General features: G+C 39.8%; 1 protein-coding gene across 9 annotated transcripts in view; it reads left to right on the top strand.

Moving 5' to 3' along the window:
• The window catches only part of Tnrc6b (trinucleotide repeat containing adaptor 6B), a 229,099-nt gene that overhangs the window by 85,424 nt on the left and 121,220 nt on the right, over positions 1 to 22,455 (top strand). Inside the window, exon 1 of one of the 9 annotated variants that reach the window (XM_075959833.1) lies at positions 10,365 to 10,578. The exons of 7 other annotated variants lie outside the window; for them this stretch is intronic. In XM_075959833.1, coding sequence (XP_075815948.1) covers positions 10,574 to 10,578 — 5 coding nt within the window. In that variant the 5' untranslated portion in view covers positions 10,365 to 10,573. Of the gene's footprint in view, positions 1 to 10,364; positions 10,579 to 22,455 lie in introns of those variants that run through there. One more of the 9 variants, XM_075959838.1, reaches the window with a different exon arrangement.

The raw sequence follows: 22,455 nt of genomic DNA, 5'->3' as shown, positions 1-22,455 counted from the left end.
CAAGTTACCATAGCAGATCAGATAAGCCAAGTTTATTGCTTTAATTGCTACATTGAAGTTACACAACTTTAGTTGCACAATATGTTTAATGGTTGAGTAAAAGTAAAAACCAAGGGGGCTGGAGAGATGGCTTAGTGGTTAAGAGCACTGGCTACTCTTCCAGAGATGCTGAGTTCAGTTCCCAACAATCACATAGTGGCTCATAACCATCTATAGTGGCATTTGATTCTCTATTTTTGCATAAAGTTATACATGTAGTTAAAGCACTCATATACCTAATAAAAATAGAAATAATAAATAAAAGCTGTGATGCTTTGTTTTTTGTTTTGTATTTTGTTTTAATTTTTGAGACAGGGTTTCTCTGTGTAGTCCTGGCTGTCCTGGAACTCACTCTGTAGACCAGGCTGGCCTCGAACTCAGGACCCCTCACACCCCGCCCTGTCTCTGCTGGGATTAAAGACATGCACCACTATTCCTTGCGTGATGGCTTTTCAAAGTAGCAGATAGATACTTGTTCATATACTGTGCTGTACCATGTGTAGTAGTTACTTTTCCTACTATTGTGATCAAACACCTGTCAGAAGCAATTTAAGGAAGGAAGGGTTTATTTAGGCTCACAGTGTGAGGGAATCCATCATGGTGTGTGTGTGGGGGGGAGTGTGAGGCAGCTGGTCACATTGTGTCATACTCAGTAAACAGGAAGATGAATGCCAGTGCTCGTGTTGTCACCTGCTTTCATTTTTATTTGGTTAAGACCCTGTCCCATGGGATAACACTACCCAAATTTAGCATGGATTTTCCCTCAGTTAAACATCTCTGGAAACACCTTCAGTAAGTACACCCAGAAGTGTACTTCTAGTAATGATAAACCAAGTCAAGTTGATGAAGCTTCATCATACCATGCTTTTGGAGAGCTCATTTCAGATAAAATACTTCATTTAGAAAGACTTTTGATTGAGTTTTGATACTTCTTTTTTTGGCTTTTTGAGACAGGATTTCTTTCTGTATCCCTTGCTGTCCCGAAACTTACTCTAAAGACCAGATTGGCCTCGAACTCAGAGATCCACCTGCCTCTGCCTCCTGAGTGCTGGGATTAAAGGTGTGTACCATCACTGTCTGGCTTGATACTATTTTCCCTGATATCCTTGGGGGAAAGATTTATTATAAGTGATTTTCAAGCTGAATGCTAGTTTTAAATGTGGTGATGAGCTTGGCTTCTTTCATTCTGTTCTTTTCCTCTTTCAGTATTTTTTTTTCTAAGATCAGGTTTCTCTATGTAGCTTTGGTGCCTGTCTCAGAACTCATTCTGTAGACCAGGCTGACCTCAAACTCACAGAGAACCATCTGCCTCTGCCTCCCAAGTGCTGGGATTAAAGATATGTGCCACCACTGCCTGGCTTCCTCTTTCAGTATTACTTTATAATAAAATCTACACTTTGAACCTCTAGGCTGAAATTGACTCCCATTCTCAGAAGATATATGATACATATCTTTAATCTACTAAAGTGATTGTTTTTCTAGTAAACTTTATTGATTGGATCATTTGATTTTGTGAGAGACCACATGTCTGAAAGAACAGTCTACTGTTCACTGCAGATTGCTGTATTACAATGGTCAAAACAGCAAAGATGGCACTTAGTAAGATGCTTGCCTTGCATTCACCAGAGCCTTGGATTTGATCCCACATAGTAGAAACTGGGTAGGATAATGCATCATACGTGAATCCCAGCACTCAAAGATGAAGGCAAATGATTTGAAGTTCAAGGTCATCCTCAAGTATATGCTGAGTTCACAGCCATTCTGGGATACAAATGGTCCTGTCTCTAACAACAAAAAAGTATCTTATCAGCTTATGAATGGATTTATCTTATAACACAGAACAACTCATAAAAACATATTTATGAGTCCTGTGAGGGAGCCCAGTAGGTAAAAGTCACACAGTTCCTGTAACCTGAGTGTGAGCCCTGAAATCCATGTAGAGGTAAGAGGAAGGAAGGAATGACCTCCCAAGTATTGTTCTTTAACCACACGGAGTTGTGTCTTGTGCATATTCACATTCACTCACATATTGTACACATTTTAATAAATAGATAAAAATTTAAAAGTTTACCCTGATCAGACTAAAGATCCCTAGGCTGGCCGTAAGCACACTAGTAGAGCACTTGTCTCGCACACACAGGGTCCTCAGCTCAGTCTCCAGTATGGCAAAGGGAGAAAAAAAATTTTTTTTTTGCTGTGGTATTCCTTGTTTTATATTTGGCCACTATATTTAACACTTTGCCTTTTTGTTTTCTTTCTTTTGTTTGCTGCTGCTGCTTTAGAACATAAGAATGTTGAAATAACTGTATTAAGAAATATGAAGTTGGGACTGGAGAGATGGCTCAGAGATTAAGAGCACTGACTGCTCTTCCAGAGATCCTGAGTTCAATTCCCAGCAACCACATGGTGGCTCACAACCATCTGTAATGATATCTGATGCCCTCTCCCACCCCTGCAGGCAAACATGCAAGCAAACACTATGTACATAATAAATAAATAAATAAATAAATAAATAAATAAATAAATAAAATCTTTTTTTAAGAAAAAGAAATACGAAGTTGAACCCTTCTGCAGACTCCGTAATTACCCAGGAAGCTAGACAATGGATTAGTGTGCTTTTCTAGATAATCTTTTCAGATTTGTGGGGAATTATGAATTTTGTTTTCAAGTTAATTGGTATTTTTAAGTGCCATAGTAGTTTAATAGCTACTTTATAATCATGAAAGTTTTGCTTTTAAAAATTTGAAACCATCAATACCTGTGTGCTATCTGTGGGAAACATTCTGATGCTAGTAAATTTTCTAATTTGCATTGAAATTGCTTTAAAAAAATGACTTCCCAGAAATCAGAAAAATGTCTTTTTGTCCAAGTTTCTCTTAATAATGAATAAGCTCTGGATTTTGTTTTTTAAGTTTCTCCTCAGATACCTGTGAAACTCAGGTAGTGGCATTAATTAACAGTAGATACAGTGACTCACATAGCTTACAGAGAATAGTGATTAATTTAACAGAAGTCGTACTTTATTTTGCTTTTTTGAGACAGGGTCTCACTATGTAGTCAGGGTAAACTCGTTATGTGGACCAGGCTGGCCTCAAACTCATAGCGATAGATCCTTCTACCTCTGCCTCATGAGTGCTAGGATTAGAGGAGTACATGGTTTTGATCACTGTATAGGGTGGGTACCCACTTCTGCCCTCAGCACTTTTCTTGGATTCCTCTCCCCGCTAGGAATCTGTAGATGGTGTAGAGATGGAAGGAAGATACAGCCTGAGAATATGTAGCCAAAAGGTTCAGTTCAGTGAGGCTTTATGCTAGACCTTAGCTCTGCAAGCAGGGATGGAGATTTGGTTGCTTTGGACTCTACCTAAGAAGTACCTACCACACAAACGCACCAGTAAACACATGCTGAATGGATGAAGTTGGTCCTGAGTTCCCACCCCTGTTCCACACACCCTCTTTGGAAATCTAAGGTGGGAAGTTGACACGAACCCTGGAATTCTAACATGTTATTTGCTGATGGCTAAAGAAAAGTAGCAGATAACATGCTGTTTGACTTGATATCCAGAGCTTGACCCCCTCCCTCCCTTTTGTTTTGTTTTCAAGATGTTGTTTCTCTGTGTTGTCATGACTGTCCTAGAACTCACTCTGTAGACCAGGGAGCCTCTAACTCAGAGATCCACCTGCCTCTGCCTCCTAAGTGCTGGGATCAAGGACCAAAGGTGTGTGTTACCACCTCCACCCTAGCATTTTATATCCAGAGCTTTCTTGACTGTTCCAGCAGATAGATTAGCTCAGTACTGCTATTTTCAAGTGTTCCTACTGGTAAGCCCATCATTGCTTATTGTTTACTTTGCAGAAAATGTCTAGCCTCTTGGCTGCCTTTTTTTTTTTTTTGGAATTGATTCCTTATTTCTTGGTTTCTAATGGCCTCTTTCAGACACATCTAGTCTGCCCACTGATCTGTACTGCTGTTTTAGGACCTGTGCTGCCCCTTGCACAGTTGGTCCACCTCCCAATGCCTCTGTTGAGGCAAAACCACGATGCTTTCTTGCCAGTAATAAGTCAGGTTTTATAAAGATGCTCTTTAAGAAAGGATAATTAGTTTCAAATAAATAACTGGGTTCAAAAGTTAAATGCTTACTTTAAAATTGGTATACTTATGGGTGCAGTATGATGTTTTGGTAAATGTATACATGTAGTGATCAAATCATGATAAATAGTATACTTATCGGGCTGGAGAGATGGCTCAGAGGTTAAGAGCATTGCCTGCTCTTTCAAAGGTCCTGAGTTCAATTCCTAGCAACCACATGGTGGCTCACAACCATCTGTAATGAGGTTTGGTGTCCTCTTCTGGCCTGCAGGCATACATACACACAGAGAGAATAGTGTATACATAATAAAAAAATTAAAAAAAATAGTATACTTATCACCTTAAACATTTATTGTTGTTGTTGTTATAAGACCATTAAATATCCTTTGTTTCAGATATTTGAAACATAAAGTACAGCTGGACATGACATATACCTATAATATCAGCACTCTAAAGGCTCAAACAGAAGGATCAAAAGTTCAAAGTTGCATGGCATGGTGGTGTATGTTTTTGATTCCAGCTCTTAAAAGGCAGAGTCAAGAGGATCTCTGATTTGAATTTAGCCTGGTTTACTGAGAGAGTTCCAGAACAGCTAGGGCTATTAAAGACAGAGAAACCCTGTCTTGAAATACCAAGGGGATGGGGAGTGAGTGTTTCTAAAAATCAAGGGCTGGGGATATTCAATGGTAGAGAACTTGTTGGATGTACAAGGCCCTAGGTTTGATTGCCAGCACTGACATTATATATATTACTACTGAATCTCTAGGGAAACTACTATATAGTAGAACATCAGAAGTAGTCTTCTTGTGTAACTGGAAACACTACCTGTTGGCTAGCTTGTTCCATCTCCCACTCCCTGTAGTTCTTTTAGCCTCTAGTAACTGCTGTTCTACCCTAAACAGTCTTTTAGATTCTACCATTGAGTGTGTTTGGTATTTGTCCTTTCTGTGCCTGGCTGCTTAGTTACTTTTTATTGCCTGAAAAGTTGCCATGACCAAGAAAACTTATAGAAGGCAGACCTTATCAGGGCTTAGAGCTTCAGAGAGTTTGGGTCCATTACCATTATGGTGATGACTGTGTCAGCCCGCAGGCAGGAATAGTGCTAGAGCAGTAGCTGAGAATTCACATCCTTATCCTCAAGTAGGAAACAGAGTATGACTAACTAGGAGTCGTATAGGCTTTTGAAACATCAAAACTCACCCCAGTGGCACATCTCCTCCAACAAGGTCACATCTTCTAATCCTTACCAAATAGTTATGCCAACTTTGGGCCAACCATTCAACTATATGATCTCACAGGGACCATTCTCATTCAAACCACCACACTGGCTTACTTAATTTAACATGTCTTCCAAGATTTACTCATGTTACAAATGACAGGATTTCTTTTATCATATCAATGAATATTTAAGTTGAGGATATAAATCAAGCAATGGCAACTTAGTTAAAAGTTGACAAAGTGGGCTTCCTAGTATACTTCTGTAATCCCAGATCTTGATAGTTTAAGAGGATTGTGAATTTGGGGCTCGCCTGGGCTTCGTAACAAGACTCGGACTCAAAACAAAACCAAAAAAATTGACAAATACCACAATGTGGGTATGAAAATACTGCCATGGAGGTTTTTTGGTTGTTTTTTTTTTTTTTTGGTTTTTTGAGACAGGGTTTCTCTGTGGTTTTGGAGCCTGTCCTGGAACTAGCTCTTGTAGACCAGGCTGGTCTCGAACTCACAGAGATCCGCCTGCCTCTGCCTCCCAAGTGCTGGGATTAAAGGCGTGCGCCACCACCGCCTGGCTGCCATGGAGGTTTTTATATGGTACCATGGAGATGGAAAATACTGGAATTTAACTTTTGAAATTTGGATCTGAAGAATTTGGTTTTCTTAAAGTGGAGAGAGGGGTCCAGACACCGAAGAGATGGTTCAGCAGTTCAAAGCATTTGCTGTTCTTCCAGAGGACTCAGGTTTGATTTCCAGTAACCACTTTGCAATTCATTACTGTTCATAACTTTTAGGTATAGGGGATATGACACCCTTTTCTGGCTTCTGAGGATATCAGGCTCAGACATGGTACACAGATATGCACAGAAGAAAAACATACATACACATAAAACTTTTTTAAAAAGTGCACACAAATTTTAATTTTTTTTAAATTGACAATTGACTTGAGAAGATATCATAACCAATAAAATGCTTGGAATCTGAGTTAAGTTCCCAGAATCTATGTATAAAAAGCTAAGAGTTCTAGTTTTGAAGGGACCTTAATGTCAGGCTGGCTAGCCTGGCTGGCCTGACTTTAATGACCATAGATGCACTTTTATTTCTCTCTGCTGCAGGTGTGTTCCATAGGTAATGGTTATTGTACCCAGGGTCTTCTGTATGCTCTAGACTTTTTTGGAGACAGGGTTTCTCTTTGTAGCTTTAGAACCTGTCCTGGAACTCGCTTTGTAGACTAGGCTGGCCTCAAACTCACAGAGATTCACCTGCCTCTACTTCCTGAGTGCTGGGATTAAAGATATGCTCATCCCACATGGCCCTAGTTCTTTAAAATTATTATTGTGTTACTTTTTATAATTATTATTATGTTACTCCTGGAACTGGAGTTACACATGGTTGTGAGCTGTCATGTGGGTGATAGGAATCAAACCTAGGTCCTCTGGAAAAGTAGCAACTACTGGTAACTGCCAAGCCATTTCTTCAGTCCCAAGCCCTAGCTCCTTGAAACTGTGGGTTATGAGCCTATGTGGGATTGAAAAACTGAATGCTGCAGGGGTTGCAGAAATATTGGGCAGCAGTAAAACATTTCTGAATGCACAATGACTAAAAATTGATTCAAAAATGAAATGCATAATTAGTCTGAAGTATTTGCAGCAGTGCTCACCCATGTTACATTGGGAACCTTCACTGTAGCCTTGCACTTTGCACCGCACTTGCTTTCTCGGTGCCAGAAGATGCTGCCCGAAACACCTTAGCCCAGATTCCAGACTATTGTGTGTTCTAGTTGCTGTGTCTTCCATTTTATACAAACTGTTCTTCTCTTACAGGAACATAATAGTTTTAATTATGGAAAATAAAGACTTAATATATTTCCTTATTGTTATTCTTCAGTATTAACTATACATTAGTGTATCTCTAGATTGTACTGTGTTAGAATGTTTGATTTTTAAAGATAGCTGTTTAAATTGCTGTAGATAATGTGTATCTTTGGATAAATTTTGACTTGGGATTAGGAGAGAATTCTAAGAATTTCTGAAATGACCCTTAATATATTTCTGCCACTTTGTATTATCTATTTATGTGAAATGATTTTCTCAGAGTTGATGATTATAAAATCAAAATATTGATCAGCTTAGAAAATGTTAGTGATTTGTCATGCCCTACAGCATCAAATATTTGGTCTAGATTTAATTTATGTAAAAATAAAATAAGCACGTCTACCTCATCAGTATAAATACTTCTTTTGGTCTTTAACAAATGGTGATATTACAAATATACCACAGAGTTATTTTTAAATATTTTTCATGATTTAGTATCAATAAATATTTTATTTGCATATCTATTTTATTTCCTATGTGTGCATTCACATATGTGCCCGTGAATGTTGAGGGGTGAAGTTATCCTCTGGTGCTCAAGTGCCTTTTTCCCATGGGTGCCTGAACTCACTTAGGCTTGCATGGCAAATGCTTTACTGCCAGAGCTCTCTTCGTAGCCCATTTTTGATTTTTTGAGACAGAGTCTCATGTAATTCAGGCTGGCCTCAAAGTTGCCTTGTTGCTTGATGCTGGCCTTGAACTCCTGAATATAGGAATTATAGGTGTTCACCACCACCACATTTTATGTAACTATATCTATAGACCTAGGTTGTATAAAAAATCGGTCAGGTGAAGAAAGGTTATAACTGGAGAAATGGTGTGAGAAGCTCTGTGTAGTCTTGAATAAGACAGTAAATAGATTTAAACATCTGTGCAGTAATACTGTGTCTTGGAGAACAGAGGCAGCAGAATAAAAATTTTCGACCATCACAAATTGAAATAAGGTGACTGTCTCCACATCTTCACATATTGAGCCTACTCCACATAAGGTTTCCGTAACTCATCTGGAAGGTATTGGAAGGATAAAAATAGATTAATGTTCAGAATTTCCAGCCTAGGAGTTTTCTACTTTTGCCTACATTATCAATTGTCAGTTCAGGGGTTGGCCATTCTTGGTGCAGTGCAATGGATGCTTTTTATACCAGAGTATCAGAGCGGCACATTGACAGGGCGGTGGCCTCTGCTGCCCCAAGCAGTTCCTTGCCTGTCCTTTCTAAGTGGAAAATCAGAGGCAGACAGTGTAAAGGCCTAGAAAGCCAGAAAGACAAACACGTAGGCTTTAGACCGAATTAACAGGTTCTTCTGTAAAGAAAGCCTGGCCTGCAGAGTCCTTGGTTCTCCGCTGACTTACCAGTCAGCCTTGTTAATGTGGGAAAGCTACCTTGACCAGCCTACTTTTTCTTTATGTCCTTAGAGAATCCTTAAACACAGCCAGGGCTACACAGTGCAACCCTGTCTCAAAAAAAAAAAAAACAAAAAAAACAAAACACCTAGATAGAATGGATGGAGGTCTGTGACATCCATTCCTTTAAATTACTTATATCTGTTTGTAACCTTCTGTTGAGGCCTGCTGTTCTAAGCAGAACTCCAGATGATTTGATTGATTCAGCTGCTGTTTGGAGTTCAGTATTGTGATACCTCACTGAAGATGAGGAAGATGGTGGTGTTTCTGTAACAGTTGACAGTTAGTTATAGAGAAAGACCAACATTAAGCAGTTCTGTCATAAAACAAACAACTCTGAAGTAGTCAAGTGTGTCCTAGTTGTGCCTGGATTGGACTAGGAGGCTCAAGATGCTTGCTTTGGGTAGTGACTGACTTTTTGAGACAGGTCCCGGCTGCATCTCCGGCTGGCTTGGAACTTGCTATGGAGAGCAGGATCCACCACCACTCCTGGCCTGGGACTAACTTGATCAGGATAAAGTGAATAGAGCTAAGAGAAGGAAACCAGGTCTGGGAGAGATAGCTCTGTAGTTAAGAACAGTGACTACTTTTGCAGAGGACCTGATTCAGTTCCCAGCACCCACATGGGCAGCTTACAACTCCCTGTAACTAAAGTTCAAGGGGATCCGGCACCCTCACACCAAAAACAAATATAAATTCACATAAAATAAAAATAAATAAAAAGAAAGAGTAAGAGAATGAGGATAAGGAGGGAGAGGAGGAGAAAAAAAGGGAGGGAGGGAAGAAGGGAGGGGGGATAGAGAGAGAGAGAGATCAAGGAGAGAGAGAGAGAGAGAGAGAGAGAGAGAGAGAGAGAGAGAGAGAGAGAGAGAGAGAGAGATCAAGGTACCCTCACTTCCTGATCTCTACATGGTGTCTGCCAAGGGTAGGTTTTCTAGGCAAGAGGAGTCAAGATGACACAGAGAAAGAGGGACTGGGGCTGCAAGGAAGCTAAGTAGGTTTTAATTGAGTGCCTAGACTCGGAGCTACTTCCTGCAGTGGGTGGGTATTAAAGATGACTCAGTGCTGCCCAGCCTGGAGGAATCGGTTTGCGAAGCCCTTGCTTAGTTTTCTCTTAGTTTTGGGAAGAGGCTACTGAGTGCTGTACTCACACAATAGGTACCAAATTCAAGGGCAGAAAGCAGCCCGTTCTGCCCCCTGTTGAGCTGGGTGATTTAGGGTGCTGCTTAATCTCTCTGAATTGCCAGTCAGTTTAAGAGTGGTTACAGTAATTTTCGGTATTTTCGTGTGTTTCAGGGGTAGCTAGAAATCGGTCGTGTCCTGTGTTTCATCTTAATCTAAAAAATAAATTCTCTTTTTGTTTAGGTAAAGCTTTGTTTAAGCCCCCTTTTAAAGAGCAGTTTGCCAGTCTGTTCTTGCCCAAACATCTAGAGAATAACTAGCAAAAGAGCCAAGATCAGATCCAGGATCTGCAAGCATCGTTAGCAACTGAGCATATTTCTATAAACCAATAAAGGTTTTTCTATTTTGTTCATCTGTTACCCTTATGGTGTTGCCACTTTCACATGCAGTGTCTGTAGGCGGGAGTATAAGATAACAGCATTGCACAAATGAAAGCCGGTGGAAAAGGGCTGCTTTTCCTTTAAGGCAGCTTCAACTTCAGCTCCCTCCCCTTTTCCTGATTGACAAACCTACCCGAAGTCACGTGATCCGCCTCTATTTGAAGGTCACAAAAAGCTGCTTCCTTTAGAGACTGAGGGGGAGAGAGAGAGCAGGAGGGAGAGTGAGTGAGAGAGTTAGTTCTAGCCAAAATGGCCGACAGAGTCTCTGCTGGTTTCTGAATATTTAAAATACAAAATACAGATAGACAAAAAGAATTCATTTTTTGGACCTTTTTTCATTTCCATTTCTACCTTGTATGCCTCAATTTGCTGGATTTAAGCACTGCTGCACTTTATGAGGTTGGTAAATATTTTCAATTTTTAAAAACCAATTGATTTATATGGATCGTGTCTAACCGTTTTCACTAGTCGTGTTGCAAATCGACATTTCTTTAGCATGGAGCCTGGCTTCAGACATTTCGCGAATCTGTAAATCAGACCCGTGATGTACTTTTGGCTCAGCATTTTAGAAATGGAAAAGACTTGGTAAAATATTTAAATTTTGAAGTGATTTAATTGCACTTTTAGTTTATATGTACCTTTTCATCATTTCTATCATACAAATAAACGACGCTGTGAGTAATTGGAATTCGATATTTAGGAAGAGGTTTTTTTTTTTAAAAAAAAACACAAGCCTCTCCCTCCCCCCTTTAAATCTGCTGCAAAAATTTGCATAAATATAAATGGGTTTGCATTCTTTCGTCTGCTAAGGCCGACAAAGGATCCGGGAGGACTAGCCCTAGAATGGCAAAGCTTTTTTCTCTCTTTCTCTGTCTCACACCGGGCTGTGCTTCTTGGAGATGTGTAAGCCTAAAGTGAGACCAGATACATTTTAAACTAGGTGCATGGGGTGACCGAATTCACCGGATTTGGGGTTATAGATTCCCCTGCTTGCAAGCAAAATGTGGCTCACCCTCTCCTCTGCGCGCGCTCCTTTGCACTGGGTCCCAGTGTGTGTTCTCAAATGTGCAGCCAGATGCGCTTTTATTTTGATCGTGTCTTCAACCAAATGGTGGGTCTGTCTTGTAAACACGATTATTTTAAAGATATAAATGGCTCTTTACTCCGTTTAGAAATCGTTTCTTTTCCAGTTCTCAGTGTATATTGGTCTTCATTTCACATGAAATAAAATATCTTGTTTAATGATAGTATTCAATGCCAGTTGAGTGTGTGTGATGTGTGTCTTTTTGGACATGTATTTGTTGTAAAGTGGTCATTTAGGATCATATAAACGAATGTCTGAGTTTGTTAGTAACCCTGAAAGTGCAGTGCCTCAAGTTAAATTCCTTTACTCCTAATGCAGGATTCTAGAAGCCTGAGGAGGCTGGAAAGAAAGCCGAAAACTTGCTTTCTCAGGGCCACCTCCCCCTATCATTGTGAGAGTGTGATGTAATGCCTCTAGGTCTGGTGTGCTGAAAGGACTGTAGTTTGTGATGTGGCGGGTAAATTACCTCCACCCCTGACAAAATCCCTCCCCCTCCCCCCAAGCATATCCTTGGCTCTAAGAAGCCTTGCTTTCTTACCTCTTTTCTCCTAATTTTGTGTCCTCTTGATTTGTGCTGTGGCATATTGGCAAGAGAAAAATACCATTCTTCTAAATCTGCTACATAGTTTAGAAAAGACATTTTAAATATGCAAATTATTGACTTGTCATACCCCATCATTAAATATATAGACTTGGATTAAAGCTAATTAAGCATAAATGGAATAATTTTGATCAAAAGAGAACAGGATTTTTTTGGTTTTGGGTTTTTGTTTTTTGTTGTTTCCTTTTTAATTAATCTAATTATGAGATGCTAACCAGCTGGGCCTTAAAGTGTTAAAAAATAAAATGGGAAACTGCTGGACCATTTTGAAAATTTGACAATGTGGAAGAGGGTGTGTAGTGCTTTCAAAAGCTTTTTATTCACTGTTAAAATGGGTTGGCCTCTCGTGCTGAAAATGGCCTGTTTCTTTGGGCCAATTGTGTGTAGATGAAGGGACTTTTCACGCTAATTTAACAAAAGACTTTCCTTCTTAATACGTAAGGATAATTAGTGTTCTGTCTCAGAAGAGCCATCATTTTATTATTTTTTAAAGTAATGTTGTTGTTAGATTAGTAATGGTTCTGAGCAGAGAAGTGCCTGAAGTGCTAAGGGCTTCCATGTAAATTTTATGGTGATATAAATTCCGCTTTTGTGTGAGAGGAATTGAAAACACTACATTAAAGAGGGACACACATTTCACTTGGAATTATCTTTACGGTTTGGATTAATAGAAATCACCTCAATGATAGGAAGGGTTACATTGTCCTGGGTCTGAGGAGAATTAGAGCTGGTTTTTGTTGTTGTCTCTGAAAATGAAAGCAATTATTCGGAGCTTCACTTGTTGGGTGATTCATTTTACTCCTGTTTCCTAAGTTGTGGCTGAAGACGATGAGAGAGAAAAAATACCCAGCTTTTCATGTTTTGCCTCCAGCTTGTTTTTGTGGACTGTAAACATGTGAATGGCAGGTTTATTTCGCTTGCAGAGGAAGTAGAGCGGTGCCGATCTCCTGGGCAGAAGGGAGAATGGTGCTAAGCACATTAGCAGAATGCCATCCGAGTCGCTGGCATGTTTTTAGAAGTACTCTTTCCGGGAGAGTGTGGAGGCCTGAGATGAACAAGACCTGGTCTCGTGAGTGGAAGCATGATGGCTCTGCTGAGGTTTTGAAGCTCAGCTGCCATTTTGGGTCTAAGTTCCTGTACAGCCAATCGTTATTCTCACCAAAGAAAGTGTAAGAATTCGGAGCAAATAAAAATGAGTAGCATATCAGTGTACAGATAATAGTATTTAACTGTGTCCTGCTTAAGGTTTTCTGCTCTAGTATGAATTGTTGGGTTAAAAACTGTAAAGATGTGGTTGGTGCTACAAGGAGCAAACCCCAGTCGTATTAGAACTGGAATGTTGTGGTTTTCTGTTTTAAAATGACATGATGTGCGCAGAGGAAGTGTCTTATTGCAGAGTAAACATAAGCCTGAAACTGCAGCCCCCATTTCTTTTTCTGTGTGCTACTTGTTGCTTGTAGCTCTAAGTCATTTTTCTCAGCTCTGCTCTTCAGGAAGCTATGTCTTGGGTTCCCCACCGAACCATCACAGCATTTGATAATATTTATCTGAAGTTTCTCTGGCCTTCCATCTGGTCTGCACAAAGCGTTGGCATCTTTGATAGATGGTACAAATACGCTGCTCTTGAGCTCTGAGAGGCCCTTTTCTCTTTGCTGTTACTGCTAGGACAGTCCTTTAAAAAGAAACTTCTGAAAATTGAAGCAGACTGAACCAAGCACTCTTGGACTTTTCCAGACTGAAATGTGAGCCACCGAGGGCTTACAGAGCAGGCTGAATAGTAACATAACTGAAAAGTTGAGGGAAATTTATTTTTTTTAATAAGGGTTTAATTTGTTCTGGTTAAGTGACATGGGTGAATATAGAATAAACTTGGTCCGTCTCCACCAGTAAGATTATTAAACACATCATCTCAACTTGGTTATATACATGCCGCATTCAGAACAAGTACGTGACAGCAAGAAGTATCTCGAGTATTTTCGTTGAAAGCCCTTATTTGGAGAACTTTAATTGTCCCTTTGGTAAAATTTAGTCATCATTTAGATATTAGACTTAAAGTGGAATCGGCTATTTCAACATGGGGGTCTTTGAGCATTGCCTGGAGAGGTAACACCATATGCTAATTGTTTCCTGGTATAGTATTGTTCCTGGATTTATTCTAATCCCCCTTGTCTCACCTGCTTCTTATGATTAAGACCACAGAGTGGCTGGAGTGAATTGAAGTCACTCGGCCTAAAGAAGGATTTAACCCAGGAGGTTAAATACACTTTTCCTTTCTTTATATACTTTTTCAGCAATCATTCATTGTATCATGATGTACATGCTAAAAGAATCTACAAATTTCAACCTGCCATTCACGCTGAACAGCCATCCTCTTGGTTACTGTGGAAATACTCAGTAGGGACTAATAACCTTGGGTTATGTGTAGAATAAAATTCTGTAATTTCTTTTACTTGATAATCTGGGAGTGAATGGTAATTTTTGTTTCTGGTAGTTCTATAATAATGCTTCCTAATGCTTTGAATTTTTAATACAGTTCCTCAAGTTGTGATGACCTCAAACCATAAAAGTATTTTTGTTCCTACTTCATAACTGTAATTTTGCTACTGTTGTGAATCGTAATAGAAGTATCTTTATTTTTCTAATGGTCTTAGGTGACCCCTGTGAGAGGGATGTTTTACACCACCACCCCCAGAGGGTTTTCAACCCAGAGGTTGAGAATCACTGTTTTAGAGATTTAAATTTAAGGTTTGCTGTGGTAAGCTTTCCACTTCGTTTTGCAAAAGCTCTTCAAACTTATTTGAGAATCTGAGAACCTTCTGACCTCAGTTGCCTTCCTAGTTACTCTGTAACATCCCTTTTACTTTTTTAATCCCCTGTAATCATTACACTGTGTGAAATTATATACTATTTGTGTATCGAGTACTCTCTACACACAATAACCTTTGCCAGAACAGTAAGTAGAGATGTTACCTGCTTACTATTCTGTTCCCAGGACCTGGACCAAGAGGAAGTAAGTGCTCATGGTTAAACATATTTGAGTGTAGGCATAATGGCACGTGTTTATGATTTCAACACCCCAGGGGGAGGCAGGAGGATTAAAAACTTAAGAGGGAGCTGTAGCTTCTTAGGTAGACTGGTTTGGTTTGTATTTTTGTTGTTGTTGTTGTTTGTTTGTTGTAAATTATTTGAGTTCAGTCTAACCTAGGACCCGAGTGTGCTTCCTTCTGTATAAAAATGGGGAGAAGAACCCAGTGGTAGTGGCACACACCTTTAATCCCAGCAGAGGCAGGGAAATGGGGATCTCTGTGAGTTGGAGGCCAGTCTAGTCTACAGATGAGTTCCAGGATAGGCTCCAAAGCTACAAAAAAGAAAAAAGAAAAAGAAAAGAAAAGGGCGGGAGGGAGGTTGTGAAGTACAAGAAAATGCTGTATGACAGCAGTTACCAAGTCTTGTTCTTTGACCTTCACAGAAGCATAGTTGTGAAACCAGAAAAGCCTTTTCTTTTCTTTTCTTTTCTTTCTTTCTTTCTTTCTTTCTTTCTTTCTTTCTTTCTTTCTTTCTTTCTTTCTTTCTTTTTTTTTTAAATAAAGACAGGGTCACAATCTGTGGCCCAGGTTGGCCTGAAGCTTGTGGCTGTCTTCCTGCCATGGTCTCCACAGTGTGGGGATTACAAGTGTGAGATGCCATGCCCCCAGATAAACCAAGAAAACTCTTATGGCCTGGTGAAGGCTTCTTCTATTCTTTCTTGTGGCCACCAGGGTCATTGAGCTTGTTTAGGATGTGGATGAGGTAAAAAATGGGTTGGAGGCATTTCTCTTTAATAAAGTGTCCACAGTTTCGTGTTTTGATTTTTCCCCCTCCTTTTTCTTAAAGTAATCTGTTATTTTACTGATGGTTGAATTTATATATTTAGAGACAGGGTCTCACTGCATACCTCTGGCTAACCTGGAACTTGCTATGTAGACCAGTCTGTCCTTGAACTCAGAGGTCTGCCTTCCTCTCCGTGATTGCTGGGAGTACGGGTGTGTGCCACCTTACTTGCCTGATTCACTCTCCATACTAGTTTTCTTCCAGCTCTGGCCTGCAAATATTTTTGGGCTTCTTTTCATATTTTTTTATCAAAAGTTTCTAGGTAATTTTACATGAATGATTAAAGTTAACAAGACAAAAGAGTGTAGCATACAGTATTTCCTCTCATTTTTAATGTTCTGGGCTCATACGTAGAAATTATGTTTAATCACATTATTAGCTTTTTTAACTCAAAGAATGTATTAAAAGATGTGTTAAATACAGGTCAATTGTCCACTATACAAAATACTGTTGAGTTTATACAAATGACATAGAAATGGCCATCACTCTTTGATCTTTGATTTTTTTTTTAAACTTAAGCATGTTATTGTCTGTTTTAATCATTAATACAGCAAATACAGCAATAAAACAGCAAATTAGGAGTACATGCCAAGTGTTAAATATTAGCATCATAAAACATATGGGATAACCAGTTGCTTTCTGATTGATATGATGCCTGCTCTGGTCCATAGGGGAAAAATTCATATCTGATCCTGTAAACTTGGTCAAAAGAATGTGGTTGAGGAGGTCATCGCCACTGCTGTTGCTTGCCAAGTGGACATGGTATGCCTAGCAAACCTGCCTTCTAATAACTGCCTACCCTTGTAGATGAGTGCTGCTGTACAGCAGTCTATAGTGATTGCAGAGACTCATGACGAGTGAGAGTCCTGAGAAGAAATGACTATTGAACGCAGAAACATAAATAGGACATCTATATCCCACCCCCCAACATGCGAACATCTTGGAAAAATAGTCAAAAAGAGTTGAAGAAGAAGCAGGGAGAGTGCGGAATGCTGAACTCACAGAGTGTATGAACATGTGATTACCCAAACAAGATTGGATCTGGGGATACCTTTATATGGACTATGGAGAGACTTTTGGGGGCCCCATCCCTCCCTGAAGACTTATGTGCACACACATATATTCAGTATATATATATGTGTACCTTTGTGAGTGTAGGGGGGTGGAGCCGCTGATAAGCTGCCCATTGTCTGTAAACAAACCCTCACACTTGCTCCTGTGAGCAATCCAAATCAAATCAAATCCATTGAGTTTCAAAATAGAACAGCCCGTGAAAGTAAATGGAGAGATGGTTGAGAAGAAGGAAATTACATAGGTAGTAGGAGCAAGATGAGAGGGGGTGATGAGTATGAACTAAATACATCACGAACATGTGTGAAATGTCATTATGAAACCCATTAGTTTATATAATAGTATGTACTAATAAAAAAAAAAGTAAGTAATATGAGATTCTCCTCTAGGCACTATTGCTAAATTAGAATATAGAAATGTGAGGAGGCTGGCAAGTTCAGGATGTTGTTTGATTACAAAGGAAGATCACCCAACTCAAATGGATGGAAGCTTGTACCTGCGTACATGATACAAGAGGATGTAGTTTGAGGTCATGAGTTTAGTTTTGGAGTTATTAAACTTTGCGATTTTAAAATATTTGCAGAAGTTAGAGATCTAGTTTTTGAGATAAAAATTTAAGAATCTTTTGTATTTTCAAGATTCTTCTTAAATTGGTTTCCATGGTAAGCTACTCAAAGATGGCATAGCCTTAATAAGATGAGAAGCCAGCCAGGCGGTGGTGGCACACGCCCTTAATCCCAGCACTTGGGAATCAGGCAAGTAGATCTCTGTGAGTTTGAGGCTAGCCTGGTCTACAGCTAGGTTTTGTTTTGAAAAACCAAAAAGAAGAAGAGGAGGAAGAAGAAAGTCATAGTGGTAATAGTAATAGTAAGTTTTTTGTTTGTGTGTTTGGTTTTGGTTTTTTATTTGTTTTGTTTTGTTTTTCAAGACTGGGTTTCTCTGTAGCCCTGGCTGTTCTGGAACTCACTTTGTAGAGCAAACTGGCCTTGAACTCAGATTTGCCTGCCTCTGCCTCCCAGTGCTGGGGATCAAATGCACACACCACATTTAGTGCCCAAGGACTTTCCAGAGAGGAGGAACATTGATTTGACCTGGATTGGACAAGGAAGGACTTTGTGAAGACTTTGCATATGAGCAGAGCCTTTAAATTAGGCAGAATTTTTCTCAGGGAACTCTGAAGTCAGGCCATTCTAACTTGAGGTAGCAGGAACAGGACTGTCCAGGAAGATGGATTGAAGGTTGTTGAAGTGAGGAGGAGTCCTCTGTACAGTGAATTCCTCCTCACACATAGGGAATTGAAGAAGTGGGACTTCAGGTGGAACGGTTGAGCAGAAAACGGGCCCTGTGGAGCTGCAGCCTGGGAATGAGGTCAGAATGGAGATGAGTTGGATAGCTTCCGTGTTGAAGTGATAGTGGATGCCTAGGAGTAGATGAGGTCACCCTGGAGTCTTGAACAATAGAAAAGAAAATGAGAATGAGGACAGGAAGAGAAAGAGGACCTGGGAAGAATTAAAAGAAAGGTAGACAGTCAGTTACAGGCACCAAGGGATGAGGGAAGGACTTTTCAGTTCATTGCAGGTGTGTTCAGCAGTTTGAGATGCTGGCTCTGAAAGAAAGTATTCTCTGGCTGAAACACTTGGGGAACCATTAGATAATGCCAGCACATTTCAGGGGAAATAGAAAGCAAGCCATCTAAAAGTGAAATTAATTTGAATGGTGTTTTATTGAAAAAATATTATCAGTTTAATTGAGCTAAAGCTGGTGGAATGTTTTCCTTCCTTTCATCTGAGTCTGAAATCTGGTGTGTGCTTTACAGTTAGAACACATTACAGTTTGAACATAACGTTTTTATTGGAAATACTTGGTCTGTATTTAGATTCCATAAAATTCGCTACTTTCTCATGAGAAAGTAAATTCACATGCCCAAGACTTTTCCAAGCATATCAAGTTTTTCCAGTAATGTAGATAACTGTTGGTGTTTGAGTGGCACTAGCCACGTGTTACTACCACTGCCATGGATACCATAGTAGTTACTTCAAGGCTCTGCAGGTTGTTCGTGGTACTGTGCACTTTGAAAATATCCAAAATGGCTCCACCTGGCAGAGAGCCTTTCACAGGGTAAGGACTACCCTGAACACTTGTTGACTTAACCTATCAGGAGACTTAGAATGGGGGGGGGGGAGTCCAGTCTTAATTTTACATGTAAAAAAGCAAACTTTTAATCAAAGTACACAAATCTCACATTTTAAAATGCTGCTTTAGTTAGGGTTAACACAGTTACATTGGTAGAAGTACCTAAAGACACCTGTTGTGTGGTAGTTCTGAAATCCCGTATAGAGGCCTACATTAAAACAAACTTGAGAAGGTGGGAACAGCCCCTTTCCTTAAGCTTCCTTTGAGCCTGGATGAGATGGCAGCTGCATGTGGGGAAAGAGACATGATCCAGTGTTTTTCAAAGCTGTGAGCAGTTTATGCAAGCATGCTCATACTGTCTCTCTCTACCCCCCCCCTCCACCCTTGTGTATGAGGGAGGAAGGTACGACAGGCCTAATTTGTACTTGTGCCTCGCTTCTCTTTAGTATCATGCAGATTGTGTTTTGTGTTCTTTGCCCTCCTGTATCAGTAGATCTAATATTTACTGGAGATGGTGGTTCCTAAGAGTTTATACAAAGTAGGTTCAGAGACCAAGTTCATCGACGTCGGCTTAGTCTGCTTAGTAGCTGTTAACTATGGAAAGCTTCTAAATAATGATCAGTAAGGACAGAAATGGTCGTGAATTCTGCTTGGAACCTTATTTTGTTCACTCTGGAAAGTTATTGTTCCTTGGTTACTCTTCACAATTCTCTCTATGTGTCTGTCTCTTTGTCTCTGTGTGTTGTGTGTTGTTTGTTTGTTTCCTTGAGACACAGGGAGTGGGGTGTCTCTATTTAGCACCAAATGTCCTATAACTTGGTGTGTGGATCAGGCCAGCCTTGAACTCACAGAGGTTCTCCAGCCTCCTCCTTCTGAGTGCTGGGTTTACCAGTTGACACAAAAAACCTTACTTTTCTACCAAGTACCCTGTAAGAGTTTGGGATATTGGCTATTAGTTTTATTTTAATCTTTTTTTCTTTCTTCTTGTTTTTTTTTTTTTTTTTTTGAGACAGGGATTTTCAGTAGCTATGGAGCCAGTCCTGGAACTCACTCTCATAGGCTGGCCTCGAACTCAGAGATCTTCCTGCCTCTGCCTCCCAAGTGCTGGGATTAAAGGCGTGTACTACCACCACCCAGCTTTTTTTTTCTTTTATTTTTTATGAATTTCTTTTTAAATTGATTTTACTGAGCTATACATTTTGCTCTGTTCCCCTCTCTTTCTTTCCCCTCCCCTTCAGCCCTCTCCCATGGTCCTCATGCTCCCAATTTACTCAGGAAATTTTATCTTTTTTACTTTCCTTGTAGATTAGATTTATGTAAGTCTCTCTTAGGGTCCTCATTGTTGTCTAGGTTCTCTGGGATTGTGATTTGTAGGCTGGTTTTTTGTTTGTTTGTTTGTTTGTTTGTTTGTTTATGTCTAAAAACCGCTTATGAGTGAGTACATAAGATATTTGTCTTTCTGGGTCTGGGTTACCTCAGTCAATATGATGTCTTCTAGCATTATCCATTTGCCTTCAGATTTCAAGATGTCATTATTTTTTCCTGCTGTGTAGCACTCCATTGTGTAAATGTACCACAGTTTCTTTATCCATTCTTCGTTCGAGGAGCATTTAGGTTGTTTCCAGGTTCTGGCTATGACAAACAATGCTGTTATGATAAAGGTCTTGGAGAAAGCAAGGATACAAGGAACATACCTAAACATAATAAAGGCAATATACAGCAAGCTAATTTTTTTCTTAAAAGACAGAATCTTGTCCTGTTGTCCATGTTGGCCTTGAATTCCTTAGCATGAGATACCCTGTTACCTTAGCCTTTAGGTGCCTGAATTACCAACAAGGGCTCTATGCCCAGTCATCCATTCATGCCTTTGTTAAGATTGTATAGTGGGGCGCTGGAGAGATGACTCAGCAGCAGTTGGAAGCACTGACTGTTCTTCCAGAGGACTCAGGTTCTATTCCCAGTACCCAATTGGCAGCTCACAACTGTCTGTAATTCCAGTTCCAGGGGACCCAACACCCTCACACAGACATGCATTCAGATGAGACACCAATGCACATAAAATAAAAATAAATTTAAAAAGTAGATTGTATAGTGGTGGGCTTACATAAAACCTTCTGCCACCATAAGATCTGGAGAGCTAGCTCATGATTGCTACCTTCCAGGAGTCCAAAGCAGTGGACTTGTGCTTAATAGTTGCCTTTTTGTGTCATTGTTTCATCTACTGTTTTGCTTACAGAAGTAATTTCTGTTCTTTTTATGCCATGGTGTACCTGTTTATAAGTTGAAGGTAGATAATTGGGCAGCTTAGAGTAGTGGCTTTTAAGCTTTTTGGTTGGATGCATTGTAAGATGACACAATTTACATACATTGAGATGTTAAAAATGAACACAAAAGTAGTTGTTCTCTTGTGCCTGGTGACACTTCTGGAATCCCAGGAGAGATAAAAAGGTTGCCACAAATTCAAGGCCAACCTTCTCTACATTGTGAGTTCCTGGATAGCCTGAGCCACATAGAAAGACCTGTCTGGCTGGTCACAGTGGAGCATACCTTTAATCCCGGCACTTGGGAACAGAGGCAGGTGGATCTCTGAGTTCAAAACTACCCTGGTCTACAGAGTAAGTTTTAAGGCAGCCAGGGCTATACAGAGAAACCCTGTCTCAAACAAACAAACAAACACAGAAAGAAAGACCCTGTCTGAAAAACACCCCTCTCCAAGACAGCAGGAGGTATTTGCTTTTAAATATAATATATGGGGCTGGAGAGATGGCTCAGAGGTTAAGAGCATTGCCTACTCTTCTAAAGGTCCTGAGTTCAATTCCCAGCAACCACATGGTGGCTCACAACCATCTGTAATGGGGTATGGTGTCCTCTTCTGGCCTGCAGGCATACAGACAGAATATTGTATACATAATAAATAAATAAATATTTTAAAAATATAATACATGATGTACTTAAATATATTATTATGCAAGTACTACAGTTTGCAAAAACCAGAAACCCCTTTCTATCAAATTGACTATTAATAAATAATCATCACTGCAGTTTGAAAAAGGTTTTGTGGGAACCATTCTTAGGTACCATTTTCTGGGGTAGCATCCCTGTATTTGCTATTTCAGACAGTCAGATTGACTAGTTCGTTCAGTTACCATACCAACCAAATTCATAAGTAACTTTTTAAAGGTGCTAATTTTTTACCTCAGCTTGTGAAAGAGGGATATATTTGATGGCCAGAATGTTGTCCATTGTGTCCAGGCCAGGGGCATCGAGTATTTTTTTTTCTTTATTGAGATGGATCGTCACACGTACATGTTAACGTTAACAGATGCCCTGGTGGTTCTCACAAGCTAGATTTGATCACCTGTCCTCATAAGCCACTTGAAAGAGCCAAATTAATATTTGAAAGCCAACAAAAGTAGACACATTCAATGTGAATACTTTGAAAAGAGGGACAAAGAGATCCGGAAACCTCTCCCATCCTCAGCCCCTTCCTCTTCCAGGGCTTGACTTGAGGTTTTAG

This window comes from Microtus pennsylvanicus, chromosome 2, assembly GCF_037038515.1.
Source record: "Microtus pennsylvanicus isolate mMicPen1 chromosome 2, mMicPen1.hap1, whole genome shotgun sequence".
Classification (NCBI taxonomy): domain Eukaryota; kingdom Metazoa; phylum Chordata; class Mammalia; order Rodentia; family Cricetidae; genus Microtus; species Microtus pennsylvanicus.
The sequence above is the reverse complement of the archived record's forward strand: the minus strand, read 5'-3'. Positions and strand labels throughout refer to the sequence as shown.